At 44.9% G+C, this 25690-nt stretch overlaps 4 protein-coding genes and 1 long non-coding RNA gene across 9 annotated transcripts; 3 read left to right on the top strand and 2 right to left on the bottom strand.

The window, feature by feature from the left end:
* Positions 1-599: 599 nt before the first annotated feature.
* Positions 600-4245, top strand: LOC120647481 (G-patch domain-containing protein 1-like). The gene is made up of 11 exons (XM_039924291.1): positions 600-834; positions 1066-1150; positions 1238-1317; positions 1434-1458; positions 1550-1643; positions 1725-1791; positions 2039-2129; positions 2684-2850; positions 3091-3366; positions 3438-3554; positions 3876-4245. The coding sequence occupies exons 1-11, from the start codon at positions 757-759 to the stop codon at positions 3930-3932; spliced, it is 1137 nt and encodes a 378-aa protein (XP_039780225.1). The 5' UTR covers positions 600-756; the 3' UTR covers positions 3933-4245.
* A 215-nt stretch (positions 4246-4460) lies between these two features.
* LOC120647482 (sphingoid long-chain bases kinase 2, mitochondrial-like) lies at positions 4461-9303 on the top strand. 4 transcript variants are annotated; one of them, XM_039924292.1, is made up of 12 exons: positions 4461-4813; positions 4910-4986; positions 5128-5181; positions 5264-5323; positions 5505-5582; positions 6928-6974; positions 7066-7106; positions 7423-7507; positions 7589-7703; positions 7804-7926; positions 8009-8109; positions 8773-9303. In XM_039924292.1, exons 1-12 carry the CDS (start codon positions 4660-4662, stop codon positions 8900-8902), a joined length of 1065 nt encoding a protein of 354 aa, XP_039780226.1. In that variant the 5' UTR covers positions 4461-4659; the 3' UTR covers positions 8903-9303. The 4 variants fall into 4 exon arrangements, with proteins under 4 accessions (XP_039780226.1, XP_039780227.1, XP_039780228.1 ...); XM_039924293.1 differs by having other exon boundaries at positions 4522-4813; positions 8054-8109; positions 8773-9298; XM_039924294.1 differs by lacking the exon at positions 5264-5323 and having other exon boundaries at positions 4523-4813; positions 8773-9298.
* Positions 9304-11414: 2111 nt separating this feature from the next.
* Positions 11415-15173, top strand: LOC120647480 (probable serine/threonine-protein kinase At1g01540). Its single transcript, XM_039924290.1, has 7 exons — positions 11415-12316; positions 12943-13047; positions 13143-13265; positions 14043-14213; positions 14305-14434; positions 14518-14727; positions 14813-15173. The coding sequence occupies exons 1-7, from the start codon at positions 11598-11600 to the stop codon at positions 14900-14902; spliced, it is 1548 nt and encodes a 515-aa protein (XP_039780224.1). The 5' UTR covers positions 11415-11597; the 3' UTR covers positions 14903-15173.
* Positions 15174-17305: 2132 nt separating this feature from the next.
* LOC120647479 (DET1- and DDB1-associated protein 1-like) lies at positions 17306-23535 on the bottom strand. 2 transcript variants are annotated; one of them, XM_039924288.1, is made up of 5 exons: positions 23300-23533; positions 22598-22655; positions 18761-18822; positions 18615-18678; positions 17306-17450 (listed from the first exon to the last, which is right to left on the bottom strand). In XM_039924288.1, exons 1-5 carry the CDS (start codon positions 23384-23386, stop codon positions 17407-17409), a joined length of 315 nt encoding a protein of 104 aa, XP_039780222.1. In that variant the 5' UTR covers positions 23387-23533; the 3' UTR covers positions 17306-17406. The 2 variants fall into 2 exon arrangements, with proteins under 2 accessions (XP_039780222.1, XP_039780223.1); XM_039924289.1 differs by having other exon boundaries at positions 17312-17455; positions 18620-18678; positions 23300-23535.
* A 607-nt stretch (positions 23536-24142) lies between these two features.
* LOC120648914 lies at positions 24143-24556 on the bottom strand. Its single transcript, XR_005665122.1, has 3 exons — positions 24524-24556; positions 24389-24442; positions 24143-24312 (listed from the first exon to the last, which is right to left on the bottom strand). It is a non-coding gene; the product is annotated as an uncharacterized LOC120648914 (long non-coding RNA).
* Positions 24557-25690: the final 1134 nt, after the last annotated feature.

Below are 25690 nucleotides of genomic sequence, written 5' to 3'. Positions count from 1 at the left end.
CGTCTTCTGCGGTGATGCAGGAGATATTACCGACTCGGATACCATGGAATAGTTGGCATTCATGGAAGATTTAGCTCTGGTAAATAACTTATATTACAGCAGGTTCGGATGGCGAGTGACTGTGCTAGTGCAGTCAGAAGTTTGACACATGATACTCTGGGAGTCTATAATCGTATCGTCAAGGAGATCAAAGCATATGCTGCGGCTTTCCAGGGGTTGGAATTTGTTCATGAAAAGAGAGAATCCAACCAGGACGCTCATGTTTTGGCGAGGAGCACGCTGTTGAGATCGATCGGCCGACATGCTTGGTTTTCTAATCCGCCAGGTGACGTTTCTAATTCTTATTCGGCCACTTAATTGATGAGTGCTGAATACTTCAAAAAAGAAAAAGACAGTATTTCACAATAATTCCTTTTTAAATCTCATATCAGCTATACTGTGTGATACAGTCCAGGATTGCCCCCAAACCCTCCGTAGCGCATTGCATAACTTTTTTTTTGGAGCCAATTAAACTATCAGCCCAATATCCCACCTCTCAAGGCCCAACTTCATCGACGCGCATCCATAACCGTTGCGGTGGCCCGGTCCTTTCCCACTCCGAGCACGGATCTCAAGGCAAAAGACACGGTCTCAAAACGCTCTCCCTCGCCCCACTAGGGTTTCCCTCTCCGCCCCTTCTCCGGCAGCTCAGGAGAGCGCGGCCCAATCCCGGCGGCGGCGGCAAACGCCGCGGCGACCCAACGCGGCGCAGGCGCCATGGCTGTGCCGGAGGCGCCCTCATGCTACGTAGGGATCGCGCGGCAGTCCGCCGCCTTCCGCCTCATGAAACAAATGGTATGCGATCCAGTCCCGTCCTCGTGCAATCTTTCCATTTGACATGTGAATTAAGGATTTGAGGTAATCATAATCATACTTATCAGATTGAGCCACGAATAATTCGTTAGCATCACGATGGAAATAACCTCTGGGATGAACGGATGAACTGTGCTTTCTGTAATTTTGTTGCCTTGCATCCGATTATATCCAGTGTATTTACTGATCCTACTATGGATAATACTGTTTTAGGGATGGGAAGAAGGTGAGGGCCTTGGCAAAGACAAACAGGGCATTAAAGGTCATGTTAGGGTGAAAAACAAGCAGGATACTTTAGGTCCGCTTCTCTTCTTCAAGAACTCCCCAAGAGTACTCAGTAAAGAAGTAGCTGAGTTTGCTGATACATGACTCGACTTGTATGCAGGTGTTGGTGTAGATAATCCTCGTGACAAATGGGTATATGATACCACCCAATTTGACAACATACTGAAGAAATTGAAAGTGGTATGTCACATAAATTACCATTTCAGTTGCACCGTCTAAATATCAATTTACAACGTCCGATAACTGTTCTGATCTTTCTCTCGTGCTTTGGTGGTTGTTTCTCTCTACATGATTAGCAATCAGCTAAGCCTATTCAAGAAGGTATATCTTTCACATTGTTTTTATGTTATCATTTTGTAATGTTCATATTAATTAATAATTATAACCATCTTTTACTTTCCCTTTTTCTCAGAAATTGCAGCTGTAAGTGATTTGCCTGACAGCACGCCCAAGAAAGACAAACCAGCAAATGTTGAAGTTACTAAAGTTACTCGACCTCAAGGAAGGTTCGTTTGTACCTGATTATTAACATTTTGATTCCTCAACATATTCATTCTTTCCTTTACATGATACCTTTTTTTTTTCAGATACAAGAAAAGAGAGGGGGGAAAGAGAGTGAGCTCTTATTCAGCAATAGATCTTCAAGGCATACTTGTGAGTGATGGATCTTTTTATCTGTGGTTATTTCATTCTTAGATAATCTGGCAATCATCCATGATCATTTGTTTCTTGCACTATGTGTTGGTTTGTGTCTAACTCAAATTTTTTGAGAGTGATAACTGATAATCACTAATCTGCTGGATTTCACTGCATGCCCCTGAAATTTAGTTACATACTCGCCAATAAGATTTCTAAATAATCTGCCTTATTACGATCTCTGAAGCAACTTGTCTTGGTACAGGCACGCAAAAACGAAGATAGTTGCCAAGTGGATCAGAAACCTGAACCAATATGCTTGGATGAACCTGATCCTATCATTTGCCCTGATGCAGGTCAGCAGTTTTCTGGTTTTCAATTACACTTGCTGTTTTTTTCCCCGGCTTCTCTATTTTGCAAGCTTTTGGCCCATCACTTTTAGTACTGGAAACTGGAATAGGTTGTTGCTGGACTACTTTCAAGGATTTAAAGAAATAATACTTTAAATATGCCAGGGCACGTGCATTAATTATTGAAATCTGATTACTTGAAATGAAATCAGGTTTGCTATGTGATTATTTTCTTTGTTCTTTTCAACCGGAAGTGTAAGTATGATTTTCAGGCTTAAACTGTACCCTTTCCTGCTACAAAAAATACACCCAGAAATTTAGATCATCCGTTAGCATACAAGATATTGCAACTATATTTATGTTTTCTTTGCAATGTTATAGTCTCGTGCTTATTAGAGAATATGTACTGTGTTTGCATCTGGACTGTTATGGTGCTGCTGAACAAAAGCGAAATGCGTGTTTGTTGTGCTCTTACCTTTGTTTCTTCTCTAATGGGCATCATTGTGTACAAACTTCATTGAAGTTTAGTAACTTGCTTTTTCAATTTTTTGCTGGTTCAGTATCCCAAGCTGAAGATCTGAATTGGTGGGGGCACAAGTTTGGATTCGTATCAGGAGGGTTTCTAGGAGCAACATCGCGTAAAAGAAAGTCTTCTCGAAAAGATCCTGCTAATGTCCGCCAGACATTTGCGGAGGAAGATCAAGAAAATCTATACAATCTTGTTCAGGTTGGTATGATGTGCTGAATACACTCTAGATGTAATTTTAGAGTCTTTCTTGACCTCTTAAGTACGTTTTCAATTCATTTCACTCCACAGAGATTATGTTATGCCATTTTCACTTGATGTCCTAACGTAAATGTTAATTTGTTAAACTGATGATTTTGTGTATAATTATCAAGTGGGCATGTTCAAACAATTAAATGTACCTGAAATCTTAATATATCCATTGCCTGTAATTTGCTGCAGGATAAGGCTACTTCTGGCAAGCAGGGTCTTGGCATCAAGGGACTGCCAATGAAAATTGCTGGCCATCGTTGGAAGGGAAACAAAACTTCATTTGGTGATAGTGACGATGATGATTCAGCCAAGTCCGATGAATATTCAGAAATTGAAGAGGACAATGAGGAACAACCCACTGCTGATGAATCCATAGAGATAGAGAATAATACAGAAAAACAATTGCATGTGGATGTTAGATCCAAAACCAAGGTCAAGAAACTTTGCAAAAGAATACTTCGTCAGGTATAATTGTCTTCTCTGGGTGGGTCCTGTGCTCTGGTATATGATGGCTACTGACTCTTTGTTTTTTCCAGGCCCCAGCTCAGTCGATGAAACTGAAGGATCTTAAGGTAGCCGTTGAAGAACATTCTAATGTTGTATTCTCCAGCTTCTCTTGTAGACGTGAAGCTCTGTTGTTTCTGAAGAAGAAGGTATGCACATATATATCATTACACATGATCAGTTACATTGGAGATCTATTCCATCCAAATTGGGAAGGACCCTTTCCCCTTTCTGTCTGTTTGCTCCTAACTGTTGGCATTACGTACTAGGATAAAATTCCTCAGTCGAGCTATCTGCATCTTCATACCAGTAACTTTGGATGCATCCTAGTTCTTTTCTGATCGAGGAATAGTTTATTTACTGATATGTTATAAGCAATATTATCATGCTGTATTTTATGCATGAGCCCTGAATACTGTTAGTATTTCTGCTCAGTGTTGATTCCCTTTCAATCTCATTGTGTTCTGCAGCTTCAAGGGAGCAGGAAGTTCAGCATAGAAGGCAAGAAAGTACAACTTGTGTCTTGAAAGCGAAGCAGATACAAAGCTTTTGGGGCGGTGCATTGTTGAGGTTTCCAGTGCTCATATTTGTTGTTGCTTGAGATTTCGAACAGCAGTGGCAAATTGAGCTCTGTAGAATAGATAAGGGATCAAACCCTTTCGCGGACGCGGGAGGTAGAATTTTGCGAAATTTCGATAGGTGCAGAGGTGCTAATCTACATGTTTGCAGTACATTCGATGTATCTGGTTGGTCTGATTCTACGAACTGCAGAACTATGAGAATCGTATGTGATTGTGCTATATATGCTACCTATTTGCTTGCAAATTGTTTTCCACGTTCCATGATCGTCTGATTGTCTGGCTATGCAAATCAATCTGCCATCCTTTCATCAGAAAATCTTAGAGTTGAACGCATCAAAAGAAAACAAATCTGCCGTTCCAAGTTCAGCAAGTCTGTATTGCCAAGGCAAATGCATTGCTCCAATTCGAGTGCCTGCGAGATGTCTGAACCCCATCTAAAAACTGAAGAGAAAAGCCGGATTCAAAGATCATCTTGAAAATAAAAGAAAAACTGCACATGAATCAGCAAGCCAAAAGTGAAGTTGAAGGCGTATTCCCAGTTCCACTGGCACACGTGATTCAGCAAGTCGAGGAAGCCCGCCTCATCCTGCACATGGCGTACTTCGACAGTCCGCGGCGCCTTTCAAGCCAGCAGTGCGTTACGACAAGTCGGGGATAAGTGGCAAGCGGCGCCATGGCCGCGCCGGCGACACCGAGGCCGTCCCTGATCCTCCCGCGTGCCTCCTCGCACTCCCACTCCCAACCCAGCGCCGACGGCCTCACGTCTGACCGCGTCACCGCCTCCAACCGCCGGCGCGGCGACTTCGTTTTCGTCGTCAACCCTTCCGGTATGCTCCCGCATCCCTCTACCCCTCCGCCCCCGCTAGTACCCTTACGGATTTGCGCGCTAAGCGCCCTTCTCTTCGCGCGTACTCCGCTTGTAGGCGCCAATGGCCGCACGGGAAAGCAGTGGAAGCAGCTGCTCCCGCACCTCCGCACCCGCCTCGCCGACCAGTGCAACGTAAGCCGCCGTCCATAGCTTTCAGATTGCGAGATGATAACTTCCACTCTAGGATATGTAATTTCCGACTGGTCTGAGATCCGGCGGTAATTCGGCGTTCTCACTCTCACAGAATGTTTTTATTTGGTGCTGGTTGATCAGATTTGCGAGTGCATCACTTCGGGCCCATCCCACGCCATAGATGTCACAAGGGAGGTGTGTATGTGTTCGCTCGTCGAATACTTAGCTCCACTTGGCCATTTTCTTATAAGCACTAGTGATAGTGTACTTACTGTAGGCTATAAAGGATGGGGCTGATGCCGTGATTGCTGTTGGCGGGGATGGTACGCTTCATGAGGTATTCATGTGTGTAAATTGTTTGTAAAACCATGCCAAATAAAGTTGAAAATTCATGAGGCATCATCTGTGTAGAATCTGTAGATTGTACAGCCATGCTCTAAAACACTTCACATTTTCCAAGGGCTGAAATTGGGAGTGCTTATGGTTATAGAGTTGAGGATATTATTTTGAATATGTAGGTGGTGAATGGCTTCTTTTGGAAAGGAAGTCCAGTGCGTGCTCTTGATCGAGGGCCTGACCATTCGACGGCGCTTGGTGTGAGTACCATGCCCTACCCTTTTAGCTTTTGGATACTTAAACTATAAATGAATTGTTGTTTTCTACATTGGGGTTTGTTCAGTAGTTAAGGGGCTGTTTGGTTGGGTGGCTAACCTCTAGCCATGCTTGTATAATGCACCATGAACTTATTTGGTTGCCTGGACGGGGCTGCTAGCCAGGCTCTAGCAATGCATGAGAGGGCCGCTAGCCAGGCTTAGCTAGTACGCTCGCATGGCCAGGCCTGGTGAGTGCAAGGGCGCTCCCGCAATTGGCCAGGTAGATGCAGGCGGGATGCTGAGTTTCGCAGGGGTCTAGCTCCGCTCACCTCCGTCTCGTCATTTGACTCACTTGGTTCCGCCTGGTAGGCGTCTTCCCCTTCCTCACGTCCTCCCCTCCCCATCCATGGCTGCACCGTCGCAGGAGTTCGATTCGGGCAAACATGCTCCAATTCGGTTGTAGAGGATTTAGATTAGTGCTGGGTAATCGATTTATGTGGAAAAATCTCGATGAGAGCAAGGGGAGACAGAACGCATCGAGAAGCCACCATGGGCAAGGAGAAGCATGAAGTAGTAATAGGAAAAAAGGACTCTGCTTGGGACAGCGCATCCAAGGACCAAAGCGAGATTTCCCTCTCTTCCTCTCTGATAGGTCATGCGACTCTGCTTGTGTTCTTGCGAATCTGGTAGGTCTGAACTCCAAAACGAGATTCACCTCTCTATCTCTTGCAAAAGAAGTACCTGATTGGATTTATGTTGCCTTGCGGATACAGACCAGCGAGTGGATTGAGTGATAGAGCATTCATGGTGCAATGGTTTGTGCGACAAATTTATGTTTCCCTTCTTATTTTTTCCTGTCCTGAATGGTAGAAATTTTCCGCGGACCTGTTTCAATAAGGCAATGACCTTGATGCTGCTGCTTTCTCCATGTCTCGAAGGTAGATAAAATACCAGTTTGATGGATTTGTATACGAGAATAAATTTGTGATGCCTTTCAATCTTAGCGTGGCATCAGTGATATTAGTGGTTAATTATATAAATTAAGAAGAATCATGTTAATTTATGCAAAAAATTGGGGTAAGTCTACCACTACCAGTTGTGGGTGATTCCATCAGATCTTGCACAGCCAACCAAACAAGTCTTATTGTATTGCCAGATGCAGACCATCTCTTTATGCAACAAACCAAACAAAATCTTACTCTAGCCTAGCTTAGTCAGGCCACACAACCAAACATGGACTCATTGCTTGTCCAACCCTGGCTTGGGCTAGTCAGGCTTAGAAATCTAGCCAGGCTAGGCTTAGTCCATCAACCAAACGCACCCTAAGTTCGTTGTTGTTCTCTGACAGCTTATTCCACTTGGAACTGGCTCAGATTTTGCAAGGACATTTGGCTGGTATGTTTGTTTCCTTTCTCGCTTGATCTACATATGACATGTTTATTTGTTAACCTCTGTTTTCTGTGAATTGGTGTTGTTTTTTAATCAGGACGAATGACCCTTGTGACACGATTGATCGGATTGTGAGAGGTTTCTTTCTTGATACTTTCTTTTTTATGGTGTTTGAAGTGCTATCTATGTCTTTTTTGTTAATGGATGAAGTATGAACAGTTGTATGGAAACAGAACATAGTGATCTAGTATTATGTGCCTTGTATTACTGATTGCAGTACTCTTAGAAACAATAAACTTCTCATCAGTCAAACATAGAAATTATATGACTTCTCTGTTCCCCTGTTCATCTTAACATTTGTGCAAATAAGGGCTGGGTCGTGTGATATGATGGCTGTTTACTTTATGGATTTTTAATCTCTACATCTGAGATCACAAATAAATCTCTTTTGCAGGAGTAAAATCAAAACTAGACATAGGTGTGATGGAGGGTCCAAACAGAGAACCACACTTCTTTGTTAATGTTGCTGACATCCATTTGTAAGTGAAACATAGCCATGCGAAACATATATTCAGACTTCAGTGGATGATTTGAGAAGAAGAAAAATTATATACCTGCAGGAGTGCTAAGGCAGGCTATTTTGCTTCTATGTACAAAAGATTTGGCAACTTATGCTATGTATTTGGAGCTTTAAGAGCCTTTTGGGGACATAATAATCGAGATATGAGAATAAAGGTGAGCTTTGATCTTTGGTTTCTTTTGAAAGAAGAATTGCATGCTTTCAAGCATTCTTTTGCTCACTCTAACCCAACCTCTCTACAACTGCACATGATAGGTAAATGGGGGAGAATGGAGAACTGTCCATAAAGTAACCGCTCTATGCATAGGAAATGCCAAGTACTTTGGTGGTGGTATGAAGATAACACCAACAGCCGATCCCTTTAGCGGTAACCTTGAGGTAATTCACATGATCAGTATTTATGTTTGAAGTTGCTTGTCACCAAGACAGTGTAGCATTTCTAAGTTGTGTTAAATTATAGGTTGTTATTCTTAAAGATTTCAAATGGTACGACTTTCTTCTGAAGCTACACAGGCTGTATGGAGGCACGCATCTGTCAGTGAATGGTGTGTCGTCAATAAGGTAAACATAAACCTTGAATCTAATCATGAAGGCTCTTTCCTTTGAGGAAGCAAGCATAACAAGCATACCAGCAATGAAATAATTCGGTGTCTTCTCTAAAAACACATGAAATGGTTCTCTTAGATTGCATGATTTGACTTGTGAAAGCTTTTACCTTAACTGAAGAGACACAAAGTGCTTTGGGCAGCATTGCTTTTTTATGCTGCGAAGGAAGGTAGTGGGATAGTTTCTTGAAGAGGTCCCAGCTGGGAAATCCTGAAGTGGAAAGGTCTAATTACTTTCTTGAAAGTTGAAATCCTAATAGTAAGGGGTTAAAATACCTTCTGGCTTCATGCACTAATACCCTCTGGTAGTCTGCTACTTATATACCTAAGTTTATTTGACATATGCTGTAACCTATAGGTCAGATAATCTGACAGGTTCATATCACAATAAAAATACATTTGTTAGCCTTCCTCATTGTTAAAATATCTGGCAGAGGTCCAAATCGTGGAAATAATTTTATTGGATGCTCAACTTCTTTTTCCTCCTGAACTGGTTCTTACTTAGTGGTTTGAACTTTTGAAGCCTTTTAAAACAAAGACCAGCACCAGCGACTTGTTTTTATTTGTTCTTTAGTAGCTATCAATCCATCCTCACCTAAGTGATAACATGCTTTTGCAGGGTCCAGTCTATCGAAGTAGCAGAGGTGACAGATAGTGGTGATATCTTTGTGCAATCTGATGGGGAGCATTTCGGCTTTCTGCCAACCAAATTTTCAGTTCTTCCTGGTGTAGTTGATTTCTTCTGCTAGATCGTCATGGTCTTTCTCCCTGTTGGACTGACAGAAAGATGCACGATTCTGGGTTAGATCACTGTTGCGAAATGATACGGTAATCTAGTTGCTCCATTCATCTCCTGCAGCACATCCAACAAGTTGTGCCGTGCTGTAGCACTACAACATGTAAGTACTATACTATGCAGCACAAGTGCCGGAGCCACTGCTGTTGGTAGACTAGCCGTAAAATTTGATGGGGCAAGTGTACGTACGAGTGTATTTAACCATTGGATTGTTCTGTCAGCAATGTAAATTTGAAAGCGAATTTCAGGCAGGCCTGTACCATGTGGCAATAATACTTGTTTGCCCGTGTCCCAGCAACAACAGGACCATGATTAGCTGTGGTTTAAGAATAAGTTAATGCACTCCCAACTTGCGATACCGTGTGCTATGTGGATCAGCACTCAGCAGGGCACAAATCGCTACGTCGTCATCAGTCTGATAGTACTAGCCAAGCTAGCATTTCTTGTTTGTTCTGCTTGTCTGGTAGCAAGTGTTTATCTTGTAACTTGCTGTATTTTGTTCTGTACGATATGGATGGTGGACTAGTAATCTACTGGTCCGTTATAGCGCTGACTTATTCCGGATGCCCGGCGTTTCCGCAGCGGAAGTTGTGATGCCGTCGTCTTGTTTAGTTGTAGCAAGCTTGGCCAAAACCCTTCTTGTGATGTGAAGTGATTCCCAATCAGAATCTGTGCCGGTTGATTATTCCAGCAACACGCAAGGGATGGATTGACGAGAAATGGGATGCCTGGGTGGGTCACAGGCAGGAAAAGCACCCTGCCCCCCGATGCCACGGCATCAAACTTTAAGCTGGTTTCACCCCGGCTGACCCGACTTTATTCGCTTGACCTCGTGGCTTGACCGCCGCAAACCTGTGGTAAGCTTTGGAAGCGCAGCGGCAGCTTTGGTTTTGAATGGGCAGCCATCAGCCATGCTGCCATGGTAGAAACTGGGAAAAAGGTTGGTGACGAGGACCATCGCCAAGATCCTGCCTGTGCCGGAAACGTGCAGACTGGGAGGAGGATGCCTGTACCTTGCTCGTCATCTTTTGCATGTGGTTTTGCAGCACAGCAGCAGGTAAAAGTTGTTTTCCTCTGTTGCACTGTCTTTGTTTGGCCAGACTCGACGTTCTTTGCGAAGTCTTGTTCAGGTTGGACATTCTGCAGCAGAGGAGTCGTGCTGAACATTGGAGCGGTCGACTGCGCCCAATGCCATTGCCCAGTGCGCACGCACGGGCACGGCTTCAGCGATGCGTTCCGGGGCCGCGGCATTGCGGAGTCAGCCGACCGCCGAACAAGGCAACGGCAGCGGCAGCGGCAGCGGCGACCGTGTCCCCGGCCAGCCGTCCTGTAGCTGCTGCAGCCAGTTGTTGGAGATGCGCGTCGGGGGGATGTGGATATGGGAGGAGCGCATGGCAAGTGCTGGCTGCTCCTGCTGACGCTGACGCAATATGTTTGGGGCCATGATTATGGTGTGAACGGAGGAGCGGCGAATCCAGCCCGTAACTCGGCTTGCTTGCTTATGGCTTAAGCGATTGGTCGCCAGCATCTATCGGCTCGGCGATCATCAAAGCTGGCTGGCGCTGGCGTCGCCAGTTGCCAAGCCTGGACGTGCCGCGATGCACGATAGGGTTGGCGCTTGATGCCCGGCGCACGCACGCGGTCATCTCGTATCTCGTGACTCGTCCCCGTGCCGCCGAGCTGTCACGGCGCCATCTTTGACAACCCATTTGTCCCCTGTGGCTGGATGGGGATTATACCGGAGCAAGCAAATGACCTCAACACATTTCTGCCTTGCGGTTTTCGTACTACGTGGTACTCCTATTACTCTCGATTTTGGCAGGGATGATGATGAATTCAATCCTACTCCTATTTGACTATATATGCTGAATAATACTAGCAGTAATCTAGCACTACCTGTAACCTTGCTTTTGTACAGTTCACCGACTTTTAAAGTGCCAGCCGTATGACACGTTAACATAAATAGCAGCCAGGCAGCTAAACTCGATTCTAAAAATCCAAAAAAAAGTCTATGAATGATACCACAATGACAACCAGACGCAACGTCATTTTCGTCGGCCATAGGATGGGATAACAAAGTGTCATTAGCTAATCAATCAGTGCCAGGACCTTTTCTAAAGCACGCGCTCCTGATTTGCAGCACAACAATTTCGCAATCAATCAAGAAAACGAAAGGGTTTGCAACTCACTGACGATTCTATCAAATGGAAGCTCAGCTTCCTCCCTTTCATAAAAAAATTCTTACTTTTCAAAACAAAATTTTCTCTGGAAAAAGATCAAATTTCAGTGGCGCTCGCACTGAAGGAGGGACCTCACTGTCAGTGGGTCAGCTTGACAGTAGGGCCCACTTGTCATAAGAAGCGCGCCGATAAAGCAACCCCAAAGCTAACGGCCACCGCAGCACACTACCCCACACCCCGCAAACAAACGCTACACCCACCCATCCAAACCTCCCCCAGCACGCTGGCCCTCATCTGATTCATCTCTCTCTCTCTCTCTCTCTCTCTCTCTCTCTCTCTCTCTCTCGTCAAGCGAAGCGAGTCCGTGTCCGTCGCATGCATATGTAAGCAGAGGCAGGCAAGAATCCAAAGCGAAAGAAAGGGGGCTATTTCTCTTCCCCCGTCTCTGTTTCATCAGCATCGGCGGCGATGGCGGCGCTGAGGAGGCTGCTGGCGGATGCGCCGCCGGGGCAGCACCACAAGCAGGGCGGCGCGCCGTCGGACTGGAGCGCGGGGTACCTCAATGGGTGGCTGTCGCAGCAGACGCCAGTGCTCGGGCTCCGCCTCTGGGTGCTCATCGGCATCGCCGTCGGCGCCGCCATCGTGCTTGTGCTCCTCCTCATCTTCGTCTGCCTCTCGCGCCGCCGCCGCCGCCGCGACGAGGTGCTCGCAGCCAACCTCTACCCCGCCGACACCAAGCTGCTCAAGCAGCACCTGCAGCAGGCCACGCCGACCAAGGATATCCAGGAGATCGTCCGCCGCCAGCACCAGCCGCAGACGCCGCCGCAGCCCGCGGTGCATCTCGCGAAAGCAGAGCCGCCGCTGACGCCGCCGCCGCAGCATAGGGCGCAGGCGCCGGTGGTGCCGGCCCCACCCGCGCGGAAAACGCCTGGCAGCGGCATGTCGGCCACGACGAGCGGCGGGAGCGAGCGGGACGGGGCCACGCCGAGGAGCACCGGGAGCGCCGCGGGGGCGCCGGAGGTCTCGCACCTCGGGTGGGGGCACTGGTTCACGCTCCGTGAGCTGGAGGAGGCCACGGATGGGCTCGCCGAGGATAATGTCATCGGGGAGGGCGGCTACGGGATCGTGTACAGGGGCACGTTGCACGACTCCACCATGATCGCCGTCAAGAACCTGCTCAATAATAGGTAACCAGGCGCCCTCTTTCGCGGAAAGTTCTTTGCCTATTTTGCTCATTTCAGCTTTCAGTTTGAATGGCGACACGAATCTCTTGTCTTTCGATTCATGCTGGTTTGGATTTTGTTTCGTCCCCGAAGATTGTGATTGCCCTGAATTTGGATCTCGGAACGTCCTTTCTTACATGTTTGCATTTTGAGATGTTGAAAACGGGAAGGAATCTCTCTCCTGCTTCAATTCATTAGGAAGGGGGGGAAAACTAAACTGGTTCTTTCTCTGAATCGCGTGGTTGAGTGCCTGATTGAATTTTTGGATTGAGATGTGAGATCATATTCCATTTCCAATTGAAGGAATCCACTCTTCACTTGTGTTTGTTCAGATTTTGGTCTTGCAAGTTTGCTGCTCTTGGGATGCTTTGCCTACTGATGAAAGGTTGGTTTGTGGGGCTCAAGAACTTTCAAATTCCTATAATCTTGACCTCTCTTTCTGTGTGCCCACGTCCATTCGATTCTTCTCGATTTCTGTCACACAAATTTGAATACGGCACACTTCTCTAGGATTAGATTGCCGTTTCATTTCTCACCCCTATTTCATTATGCTTTCTGATAAAATTCTCATTTTTTTACTGCTTCACCAGGGGCCAGGCTGAGAAGGAGTTCAAGGTGGAGGTCGAAGCAATCGGTCGTGTTCGGCACAAGAATCTCGTCAGGTTGCTTGGCTACTGCGTAGAGGGCGCTTACAGGTAAAATGCAATCTTTTCATCATTCTGTGACACCTACTCTTCTCAGTTTAGGTTTCCAGTAATAGAAGCCTGATTTGCTGTCTGTGCTTGGACAGGATGCTTGTATATGAGTATGTTGATAATGGTAATCTTGATCAGTGGCTTCATGGTGATGTTGGGGAAGTGAGCCCGCTAACCTGGGACATCAGGATGAACATTATGCTTGCAACTGCTAAAGGGTAATGCTTCTTTCAGTTCCATGTAGTGCTCTAGTGTTATTGCTTAATTTCTTCTTGAGTCATATATAGTTTGGCATCTGTTGTGTACTGTTTAGTATATGTAAATGGAATTAATAAGGTAAGCAAATAGAGGCTAGAACCATTTAGATTTTAGAAGACCTCAGGCACTAGCTGCCATATGTGCTCTGTTCTGTTACGGGTCATGCGTCTTGGTTGGGGTGATGAAGCCTAGTTAAGGCAAGAGTTTGTTTTCGAAGGAACTCAGTGCCTCACTATACTTGTTTGTTAGGACCTATTACTTGTCATGCACATATTCCCTTTTAAAAGTTGGAGAAAGAGACAGCCCATTGTAACCTTGTTTGTCAGATACGACAAAAGAATAATGTTCTCCCCATTATGTATGGTACTCTTTTCATTATGATTCTGAAAACAATTCTTATATCAAACCATTTTAAATAGAAAGAAAAAGGTGTAAAATTCCTCAGACATTGCATGTGCATGTCTTCAATGGTTCTTTCTTTTTTGCTTCCTGTTGCCAGCTTGCTTTATTTTATTCAGAGCACCAAGATTGATGTGATTCATCCATAAGCACTGTAACTCTGTCTGTAAATACCTACACTGCATCTTGATATTCTACTTACCGGTCAAAATCCAAACTCAAGCATCTTTGCCTGGAAGCAATATTTGGCTTTGGTTAAACAATCACATCATCTTTTGTTATAAAGATGCATATGATACTGAAATATCTCAAATTGACATCCAACTTCTACATACCAGGCTGGCCTATCTTCATGAGGGGCTGGAGCCCAAGGTTGTCCATCGTGACATCAAAGCTAGCAATATTCTTCTTGATCAGCAGTGGAATGCCAAAGTATCGGATTTTGGGCTCGCAAAGCTATTGTGCTCAGAGAAAAGCTATGTTACAACCCGTGTTATGGGAACCTTTGGGTTAGTAATGAGACTCACTACATACATATTTCTACTCAATCTACTGCAGTGAAGCTAGATTGTCATTACTGAACTGTCGGTATCGTTGCAGCTATGTGGCACCTGAATATGCCAGTACTGGGATGTTAAACGAGAGGAGTGATGTCTATAGCTTTGGCGTACTTATAATGGAGATCATCACTGGTAGATCTCCTGTAGATTATACAAGACCAGCTGGAGAGGTTAGTGTAGTTGCCTTCCTTGTAACTTTCTTCATCCAGAATATCATGGTCCGGAAAAGCTAAACTCTACCATGTCTGTGCAGGTGAATTTGGTTGAATGGCTGAAGACCATGGTCGCCGAGAGGAAAGCAGAGGAAGTAGTGGACCCTAAGATGGCTGAAAAGCCTTCTCCCAAAACACTGAAGCGGGCGCTGCTCGTTGCGCTTCGCTGCGTCGACCCTGATGCCAACAAGAGGCCTAAAATGGGGCATGTAATTCACATGCTCGAAATGGATGATCTCCTATTCCGAGATGTATGTCTTAACCGTTAAGCATTTCTTTCGCCTTTTGTTTACTGAACAGTAGTAATTGAATTGCCAATTACATTGATACGTACAGGATAAGAGGGCCGGAAGGGATAGTTCAGACAGATACAGCTCCAAGGAGGATGGGAGCTTCAGCAAGCGCGAGCACCATCGGTACAGATGATGAACTACAACGCAATACTAGACCAGGATATGGATGTTGTATGGATTGCCACTAGAGAGTAGCGATATTAACCATGTTCCCATTACATTCTTTCCCCTCTCGTTCAATCTCATTGCTCTTTGATTGTATTATGTATATGCCAGCATCATTCTGTGGAGACACTTGATATTTGAATTACACAGACAAGTGTAGCAAGCATGGTGCTGTGACTAACATGCCCCCAGCCAATACTTGCAGTTTTAAAGGCAATGAATCCAGCAAAATGCAAGTACGGTTTTTGTCTACTCTGCTGCATCCTGTTCAACACCACATTCCTGATTCCCGCATGCTTTACTGCACTGGAAGAATAGCTAGCTGATCCCTTCTTCTTGTAGCTTAATGGTTGGTCAGTGCTTTGCTGCCTGCACATGATGTCACATGCCACTCTTATCACACTTTCATTCATTCACCCCGCATCTGAGCCTTTGTTTGATTAGGTTCACCATTAGCTAGCAGACTGCGTGCAGATGCTTGCAAATTTTTATTATATTCTCCTGGCAAATGCCTTTGTCCAGTATACAGCATCTGGTGATCAGTCTCAAAGCATCTGGGCCAGTTCTTGTCGCTTCGGCTTGTCTTTACATGGACGAGACTTTGAGCAGCTTTGAATAGTTTTTACCGCGCACCAGCTCTGGATCCGGAAGCACTTGTAATTAAATCTGGTCACTGGCAGAGCTGATTAACTAGCTAATGGTAAGATCGTACCTGTCACGTGACCAGCCGATGAGAAACAGGGGAGCTTCCGTGTCTCTGCAGTGGTGGCTTGTGAGCAGTGACACACTGACATGTCATGCTAGAGGTCTGACCGTCGCGTTCCCCTTGATGAATTGGCAGCAGAGAAGACCCTTTCGTTTTCAACGGCTAGCTTGGGGTTGCTGTACTTCATAAATGTTCACTTGAGAGGGCGCCGAGATGTTCTCTTGGTTTCGCATAAAAAATTCAGGACAGTCATGGATGAGTCCAAAAACAACGGCCTGGAAGCCGACTGGATCGAGAACACAAAACAACAAGAGCACGCAACGCAGCGAGTGGCCTGGAATTGCTGGCCTGGCCACCAGCGAGTTCTTTGCGCTGGGACGATGTGATCCTGACGCGCTCCTCCCTCTCGCTCAATCAATCCAGGGATAAAGCCTACGCTAAACAAGCTTAACACTAATTAACATGGCACGGACGACGTCTCTGAAAGTCGCGGATGTGCCGAAGTGGCCCACTGCAGAAGATAGATAGCCGACAGTAGAGTACCAGTGGTCGACGTCCGATCCATGGCACCAAGCGATCTACGTCTAGTAGCGACCTGTGACTGTCCCGAGTGTCTGGCACTGCATCATCTTGCAGCATCCAAACGGCACACCTGTGAGCTAGTAGCTGGTAGGACACACGAACTGGTTTCTCCGCTGCCGACGGCACCCACATGGAGTCTCGGGGTGTTTGACATGTTTCGCCGCTGGGCGCTGGCACCTGGCGGCACACATCCATCCATGGCCATGTGATCCGTGGAGGAATCGAACGTTCGGCCCTGGTTTTTCCCGTGGTGTGCCGCGTCCTACTCCAACGGCGACCCGGGCGCTCGGGCCGCTTTCCCACAGCTGGAGAGCAGCCAGGAAATGCCGGGCGCGCCCCGGCTGGGCTGTCCCGACAGCGACGTGCACGCCGGCCTCGGTGACCAGACAAAACAAGCAACCAGATGTGCATCCCAGTGGAATCGCATCGAAATCCCGTCGCCTCACGGGACAAAAAACGCCGCCCCATTCTTCAGTCCCAGGTCACACGCACACTGGGATAAGAAGGAGAGACGGATAAGGAAAAGAAACAGGAGGCGACGCGCGTGACCACGGCTTTGCCTGACGCAGCATCAGCAGCGCAGCACTATTATTATCTGACAGCAGAAGACGGGGTTACAGAGGGCAATCATCACCGTCAGCCTTTCAAAAGCGGCTGACGCGACGCAATTATCATATGGGATGGGACCATGGCTGCCTGCACGATCAAAAGGTTAGAGATAGAGGCCACCAGGGCTAGCATGGGCACATTCATATTTTTCAGAGGATGAAAAGAAGTATTGGCTGCAATTCAGCAGTGCCATGTGAAAGGTCACGCACTGAGCTAGCTATCTTGAGGTTGCTATGCTATATATACATTCATGTAGGGCTGGACTCGAGCCGAGCCGAGACTTTTTTCGAGTTTTCTTCGAAATCAATATATTCGTATTTATTATAGTCTCCCGCGTTGTTTGATATGCAACTTCAAATCGAGCGAGCCGAGCCGAGCCGAGCCGAGCCGGCCAAAATTGACTTTTGTTCCAAATCAACTAATCTTTATTTTAAAAAAAGAACGAACATAATCGGAGCAATTTTGAAAAAAGGCACCGAGCCTCAGCTATCAAGAGGACGCAGGCTTCAGATGGCATGCCAAATACAGGTCGCCTGACATTGAGGGATGCAGAGGAGGACACCACCAGCTATGGTTCAGCTTCTCGCGTTTGACTGGCTTCCAACATCGGCGACGGGACCCCTGCAGGGTTTACGTTATCACTGATACATGGTTTATCAGTGCCCTCCGGTATCGATAATCGATTGAAAATCGGTGAAATATCGCTAAAATCGACTGATAAGGAAGGTCAAATTCAAATATCGATAATCAATGATTTATCATTGATAATCGATGCAAATCGGTCGATTTATTGAAAATTCGGCTGAGAAATGTATTTAGCAGATGGAAAATAGAATTTTTTATAGTATTTTTATTTGGTTTGTAAAGTATGGTATTTTATAAGGTAAATTATACATACATACGTAGCTTACGATAGAATTGCATTAGAAATAAACATGTACATATATTTTGGACATAAATTGAATAAACTATAGATACATATTACACATATCCATGTTATGTATAATTATGCAAACCACACAAATAGGCATACACCAAATGAAATTGCACATAAATACAAAAAAGTACATAGTCCATACAAACCACATTGTCCATATTAACATAAATTGACACAAGTTTTATGCAAATTGGTAACAGACTCATATGACCACATCCATAATTCATACAGAAAGGCACTTAAAACATCCATTTTTCATAAATGACACTTTTTTATAATAATTATGTAAACCAGTTAGACATAGTTTTTTTTAGTATAAGCATACATATTATAGTCAACATTGAAGCCTATTGTATCCTAACTGATTTAACAACAAGTCAACATTGAAGTCTTTCTTCCCACCACTAATATTTAACACTAATCTACATTGGAAATTATCAGTATAACCATCCATTTGTAGCATAATATACAACAATATAGTAAATACCCCATGCATATTTGGTCAAGTTGGTGAAAGGAAATAGAAAATCAACCAAAATTGTTGAATATCAACTGATTTGCATTGATTATCGATGGATTTGCATCAATTATCAGGCTTTAGTATTGGAAACATTTTTTTGTCTAAACAAACGGTGGTTGTTTTTAATATGTGACATCATTCTAGACTATAGAGAGGCTCTAGTTTTTTATAGAATTTTTTCCACACTAGTTATAAATTTCTTTGAATTTTTGAAATTTGGATCGAAATCCATCGAAAAATCAATTGAAAACCGATATCAGTCAACATCGGTAACGGTAAATTTCACCGATAATCGCGATTATCGAGCGGTTTTGTATTCCATGGACCCCTGGGCTGTTTGTTGTTGTTCTCCGGAGCGAGATTGTCTGGAGCTGCTCTCTTTGGCCTCAGCTAAAGTTCAGGACAGGATTAAGGTATAGATGGTTAGATTCCATAGTCATGTGATCTGTACAGCCTTGATGGAACAGCTTACCTTCTCCTCAGATTTCTGATAGAAGTGCCTCAGCAGGATGTTCCTGGGCTCTGTTGTTATCACTGCAATTCCAATGGCACGATTTGTCAATCAATGAATTAAGGAAGCAGTAAAAATACAACATGGATGACTTTTATATAAAGCGCTTCTTGAGTCTGATCTAACATGAGTGTAGCATATCTATAGACGAATGCACTCACATAATGAAAAGAAGATATATTGGTTAACAAAACACCAACGAATTATTCATTGAATGTATCTGCTAAAACTTGGAAATAAACATGTCCGCATACAACTTCCTTAAGGAAAGTAGACAGCAGAAATAGAATCTGTCAACAGCTTTTAAGGATTCAACTCCATGCCTGTAACATCTAGGCATGGTATTTAATAAATATTCACCACCAGAAGTTTGTGCCTGAAGTCTGAGGTATAGTTCAGATTCAAGTATGCCTCCAAATGATTTGAATTGTTCACATAAAAACTAATCCAATAGTATCTCATTGCCTCATCAGCCCCAGAATAAGGCACATGCTTTTCTTCTACCACCTCCTCTCGCTCCTTAACAAGAATAGCTTGTTTCTTTCTTTCTTTCGTTCGTTTGTCTTTTGGTACACTTGGTCAGCAGCGCACTATCAAGTTTTCACCAACACACGGAGGACATGACTGGGCCAAAAGGCCTGAATGCAACAAGGATTTCTTGTGGTTTCATATGGAGATGAAACCGAGCTACCCAAGAGAAATACTAATGTGCTGTTAGCCAATATGTTTCAGTAAAACTATGAAGCATGCCTTCATAAATTGGAATTTCCTAATGCAAAGTTATTAGAAAGAACTTGACCATGGCAAGATGAATTCCCCCTGGCTTTGTTTCAAGAAGGGGAGGACCCGGCCGTGGCTGACCAGGAAACTTGTTCTTTCAGTTCTCAGAGAGGTACACACATTTTGCAAGCACCCAGGTTTGAGGCTAGGTGGGTGACCTCCTCGAAGGAGACTGTAGAAAGCAAGTATGATTGCTTTTTGGAATTCCCTAATGTAACAGAGAAGGTTTCCTAATTAGTTTTTTAAGGTAAAACTTTTTTTTTTTGAAAGTTTGGCAGGAGCGCTGCCGATGCATTTAAGAAGGAAGCAAGCGAGTTCAATAAGAGTTTAATTTACATAAAAACATTAACCCTCCTCTAAACAAGAATCCTCTAAACATGAAAACCAACTAGAACACCATGGGTGTGCCACAAGCCACCCTTCTCAGGTTGACTTCTTCCTTGATCAGCTGGACAACTTCATGTGGCTGCAAACATTTTTGGTCAAACACTCTCCTGTTCCTTTCTTTCCACAAATTCCAGCAAGTGTACATCAAGATGGCCGCAACTGAGCGTTTCTGTGCCACCGGTAGCAACGCTAAGCTTCTGTTCCACCAATCCTCGACCCCCTCGTCTTGAACCGCCAGTATGTGTATGGCGCCTGATGTCCAGTTGCTCATCGCGAGCCAGACCTGCTTAGCATAAGAGCAATGCAAACAGATGTGCAGCTGTTTCATGAACTTGGTCACACAAAGCACAATTAGTGTCACACAGCCAATTCCTAGCGACCAGCTTGTCGGCCGTTAATATTTTGCTTTGCACTAGAAGCCAAGCAAAGAAGCGGTGTTTCCCTTCAGCATGTGCATGCCAGATTGATTGGGCATCAAATGTACAAAAAGTTCCCTTGAGTTGAGCAAGATAAGCAGACTTTGAAGTATAAGCCCCATTAGCTGTCCATCTCCAGACTATCTCATCCGGCCTATCCGTCAACTGAACCTGCTGTACTGCATCCCAAAGAACCACAAACTGTGACATTAACTCAACTGAATCCATTCTACAGAGCCCCCTTGTCCATTGCTGATTTATGATGTCTTCTCTTACAGTTCTATTCTTTCTCCAAGCCAACTTAAACAGCCCAGGTGCAATGTCCCTAGGGGCCCTTCCATTTAACCAGCTACATTTCCAGAAAGAAGCTTTGTTACCATCCCCCAACTGAACAATTGTGCTTGCTCTGAAAAGTTGTTTATCCACCTCATCACATGGTGGTGCCGATCCCACCCAAGGTCTGTCAGGCTCTGTCCAAGCGTACCACAACCAACGCAATCTTAGAGCTCTCCCAAAACAACTTAGATCCAATACTCGAGCCCTCCCATCTCCTTTGGTAGCATTACCTTCTTCCAATTGACCAAGCAGTAATCACCACGGGCCTCCTCAGTTCCTCTCCAAAGAAAGGCTCTTCTCAGTCTATCAATTTTCTTTAAGGCCCATTTCTTAAGAGGAAACACCGTGAGGAAATAAATTGGCACTGCGGCGAGTACAGACTTTACCAAAGTCAACCAGCCTGCTCTATTCAAAAGCTTCCCCTTCCATGCTGGCAGCCTAGCTGCAATTTTGTCAAATAAAGGTTGCACCTCAATTCTTCTTAGACACCTTGTACTCACTGGTAGTCCCAGGTACTTGCAGGGGAAGGCTTTTATTTGGCATGGGAAATTCTGCAGTACTTCTTCAAGATCAATGCCCTCACATCTAATAGGATAGATAGCACTTTTACTTAAGTTCACCTTCAGTCCAGAAGCATTTCCAAATGCCTGAAATACCTCTTTGATCACATCAATCTCTTCTTTCACTGGGTTTAGAAAAACTGCAGCATCATCGGCAAATAAACTTATTCTTAACGTTGCCATATTTGTGTGTATTGGTGATAGGTTGCCCGAAGCTTCTTCTAAAGCCAGCAAGTGTTGCAAAGGTTCAAGTGCCAGGATGAAAAGCATTGGAGACAAAGGGTCTCCCTGCCTTAACCTGATCATGTGCTTAAATTTTGGAGTTTGTGCTCCATTGACTAAGACCGAGGAAGTGGCAGTTGATAGCAGTAAAGAAATCCAGCCCCTCCATTTGTGACCAAACCCAAGTTTCTCTAACACCTCCATCAGATAATTCCATCGCACAGTGTCAAAAGCCTTTGCAATGTCCAGCTTAATAAAAAGGGAGGGCCTGCCATCTTTATGTAGAGCTCGAATGAGATTTTGTGTGTATAAGAAGTTATCATGGATACTCCTTCGAATAAAAGCACTTTGATTCCTTGAGATTAGTGTGTCCAAACTCTTGGCCAATCTGAGTGCAAGCAGCTTTGAGAATAATTTTGGAATACTACTTGTCAAGCTGATAGGTCTATAATGTGAGAGATCAGTAGCATCCTCAGATTTTGGAATCAGTACTATATGTGCAGTATTTAGCAAATTGAATTGTTGTCCATGTAGATCAAAGAAAAATTGCACTGCATGCATTACCTGGTAAAACTTTGATATTGAAAAAGGGGCAGTACCTGGTACTACTGACACTTACAGCAGGTAAATGGGCAGTAAGACAATTAGTATTATACTGCACATGGTTAAGACAGCCAACAATCAATCATAGCTTTCAGCTGCTGATTACCAGTGGCAGCAAGGAAAATTATGGTCTATAGATTGGGGAGACATAGCAGAGGGGAGACCATCATTTGTGTAGGATAAGGTGTTCAGTAGTTCAGTCATCATGGCTAATATATCACCTCTGTGACTTGCAGACACAATATACCATGAGCAAAGAATCTTATGGAGAAACATGCTAAGAACTTTTGCCAAACGGGTTCACAAGATCTACTTTGCAATATTGAGCTTACATAGTACTAAAATAGACAGAAAAGAAATTCTCGGCTTATTGCGAACAAGTAATTGCATGATCTCAATTGCGGGAAAATGCACAGTGAGAAAATAAAATAAGATACATTTACAGCAGGTAGCAGCACACAGAACATTTTTTCAAGAACATGGGAAGGAGTTACCTTGATTGGGAGGTGGATCTGTCCTGTGAGCTGCAATGTAAGTGGCTGGTGTGACATTCTGATGGGATACACAAGGAAAGGAAACATACCATCAGCATCAGCATGAGGTCAACAGAGTATATCTTTCATAGCCTAAATTATCACTTGTCAGCATGAAGTTCTGTTAAGAACATAAAAACTACCTAATAACATTAGAGTCACTCTAAATGGATATATATGTGCTTTGCCATGTGAGCCGCTGGCGGTACAGTGTGATCAGAAACACTAAAAGAACTAGCATTAATCGATTAGGACAACACTACATCAACTGAATCTTGTCAGGGCAGCCATGAGAAACCAAGACCTAATAATTTTTGGACATCATGCAGAAAATTCACTAAAATTGAGCCGAGTATCTGGCTGATGAGCTAAAAACAAACATTTATACCCTCCTTTTCCAGCCATCCATACCGCGACTTCAGCAGAATCGAACAATACGATCATCCTGCTTCCTGGCTGCATAAAGGCAGTACAGTACTAAAGAAGTTTTTATTGCAGATACAAGATAACAAGAGGCCGCAGTTGTCACAGCACAGGCCAAGCACCCACTAATACGTCCTAGCTAACCTATTCAAGCTTATGCAGCATCATCAGGAAGTATGGAGACAGTCAATTACTGTATATTAGAGACGAGATCGCCAAAGAGGGGAAGTGCTGACCGACCGAGGGCTGAGCGGAGGGGTCGGCCGGGACGAGCTGGCTGAAGTTGTGCGGGTTGTACGACGGCCACCCGCCGAGTGGGCTCCCCATCTCCGCGCCGCCACCGCCCGTCTTGTTCCCCTGGTGGTTCGTTGAGCCGGAATCGCCGCGCCGTCTCTGACTCCGGCGTCCGGCGATGCTCCCCTCACTTCGTCTGCCGCTGGTGGTTAGCGCTTTCCTTTTTCTTCTTATTTTTTTTGGGGGGACAAAAAGGAGTGATGAACTGATGAATGCAAGTGGGCCCTACAACGTACCTGTTGGGCCTCACTGCGGCCCATGTTAAGGGTGGATATCGAGGCGTTTTTTTTATTTTTATATTTTTCAAAATCATTTTTTACAGAAATATATTTTCGGTTTTATAACTTACAGATTTATACCCCTACCGCCCGGCTGCGGGGCGGGCGGCCCCCTGCCGCCCTCCTACCGGGCGGAAGGGACCTTAATGTAAATAAAATTTATTTTTAATCGTATTTTGGCCCTTGGGGAGGCTGCCGCCCGGTGGCGGGGCGGTAGGCCTACCCGCCGCCTGGCAGGGGGTGGCATGCCCCTCCCGCAGGTTAAACCTTGACTGTCAGTGCGGCATTAGATGTGGTTTTAAATATTTTGGATAGAAATAAAAACCGTTAGTAAAGTAGATGAATATGAAAAGTATAATTTGGCAATTCATACACATACGCAACTGAGAACGAAATATGTGATGCATGAGAACGAAATAAGTATAACATGACGACATGTCTATAACAAAAATACAGAAACAACGAGAAGCACCTCCTAACCACCCCAGCCAAGTCGACCTCTTTTACGCTGTGCGTGGACGTGGTCTGTAGGGTAGGTGTGTCGGTCTGGAGGCCCTACGTCTCTACCTGGACGTCCGGTGGCCACATGTGTCTGGAAGGTAGGATCGGCCTGCTGGTTAGGTGTAGAAAATAACTGACTCCAGTCTTCGAAGCTCGCCTCAAAGGTATCCTGTGTGGCCCCTATGCAGTAGCAATTAAGATATCTTAATCATCGTCTTATAAGTCATATATTTGGGTGCATATTCATCATGCGTACCTGTTGGTGGTGGATACGAAGAAGGACCCATATCAGGAAGCTGGTGGTGCGATCCTGTAAACCGTTCAAATTATTTAAAATATTCATAGAAATAAGAAGAACATGATAAATTCGGGCTACGGATTAGGTATTTACCTTGCGTTACTTCTGCTGTCGCCATAGGGTAATTGTTGGCGCTCCTTAAGTACCCATTTTATCCCTTGTTTATTCTTGATAATAGCATAAATTCAATATCAAAATCACTAACCGTCCTAATTATTGGTCATTTTCACATTTGCACATATATTTTGGAGGAACTTCGTTTTTGCAGGTTTTTTGTCTATTTTGGAGCATGAAATGATGAGGCACGTGATCGAACGCTAACACGGAGAAAGACGAAGGCCAAAGCCCAAAGGAAGGACCAAAGCCCATGTTGATTCGAAGCCCATTCATGCACATCCACCTTCCAAGAGAGCCAAGGACCAAAGCATGAAGCCGTAAAACTCTGGGGACTTAAACAGAAGATGCTGGAGCTTTGACGACAAGTACCCCTATCTAAATCGCGGAGATAATGACGTCTAAAGCCCACATGTAAAGGTGAAGAAAGTCAAAATGTCGAGAAAAGCCACATGGAGGAAGATGGGTTTGAGATTTGGAGGTTTACCCATGAGATCAACTCAGCCCGAGAGATATTCGCGCAAATAGCATGATCTTTCAGTGTGGATTCAGAGACTTAAACGGCCTCTAATGGAAAAAAGGTTGAATACCAAAGTTGTGGGCCTCGATGAGTGCTTACATATGGAAGGCCCAATTCGGGTCAAGGAGCTAGGAGATATGGCCCCCGAAATACCTGCTGCGCAGACAAGTCCGAAATCAGACAGATTTTCTTCCGAGGCTGTTTTGGGGATCTTATCTTCGTTTCCAAGGAAAGCAATGAATACCAAAGTTGGAGATAATTTCGTGGCACACAATCTGGACACCGAATTTGCATTATTTAGAGTCCGGACATAGGAGATATGGCGTCGGCAAGGAAGGGCTGCGAAGCAGGAAAATCTGGACGATGTTGATTTTATGGAAACCAAGTTTAATTCTCACCCAAGGAAGATCTCGTGCAAGGCAAGGTGGAACACGCCCCAAGGCTCCCCAAGGGCATAAATACAACCCCATAGGTGCCCAAGGGAGGGGATCCAATCCACCCAGAACTCGACGAAAACCTAGGGCTAAGACCGGAGGGAGACGACGGCCGCCGCAAGTCTTCGAGGGTACCTAGGAGATGGCTTAGGCCACCCCTAGCCGCCATGGCCTCCCTGCGAGGTTGTGCCA

This window comes from Panicum virgatum, chromosome 9K (genome assembly GCF_016808335.1).
Source record: "Panicum virgatum strain AP13 chromosome 9K, P.virgatum_v5, whole genome shotgun sequence".
Lineage (NCBI taxonomy): Eukaryota > Viridiplantae > Streptophyta > Magnoliopsida > Poales > Poaceae > Panicum > Panicum virgatum.
Note: the sequence above shows the minus strand (reverse complement) of the source record. Positions and strands in the feature narration are given on the sequence as shown.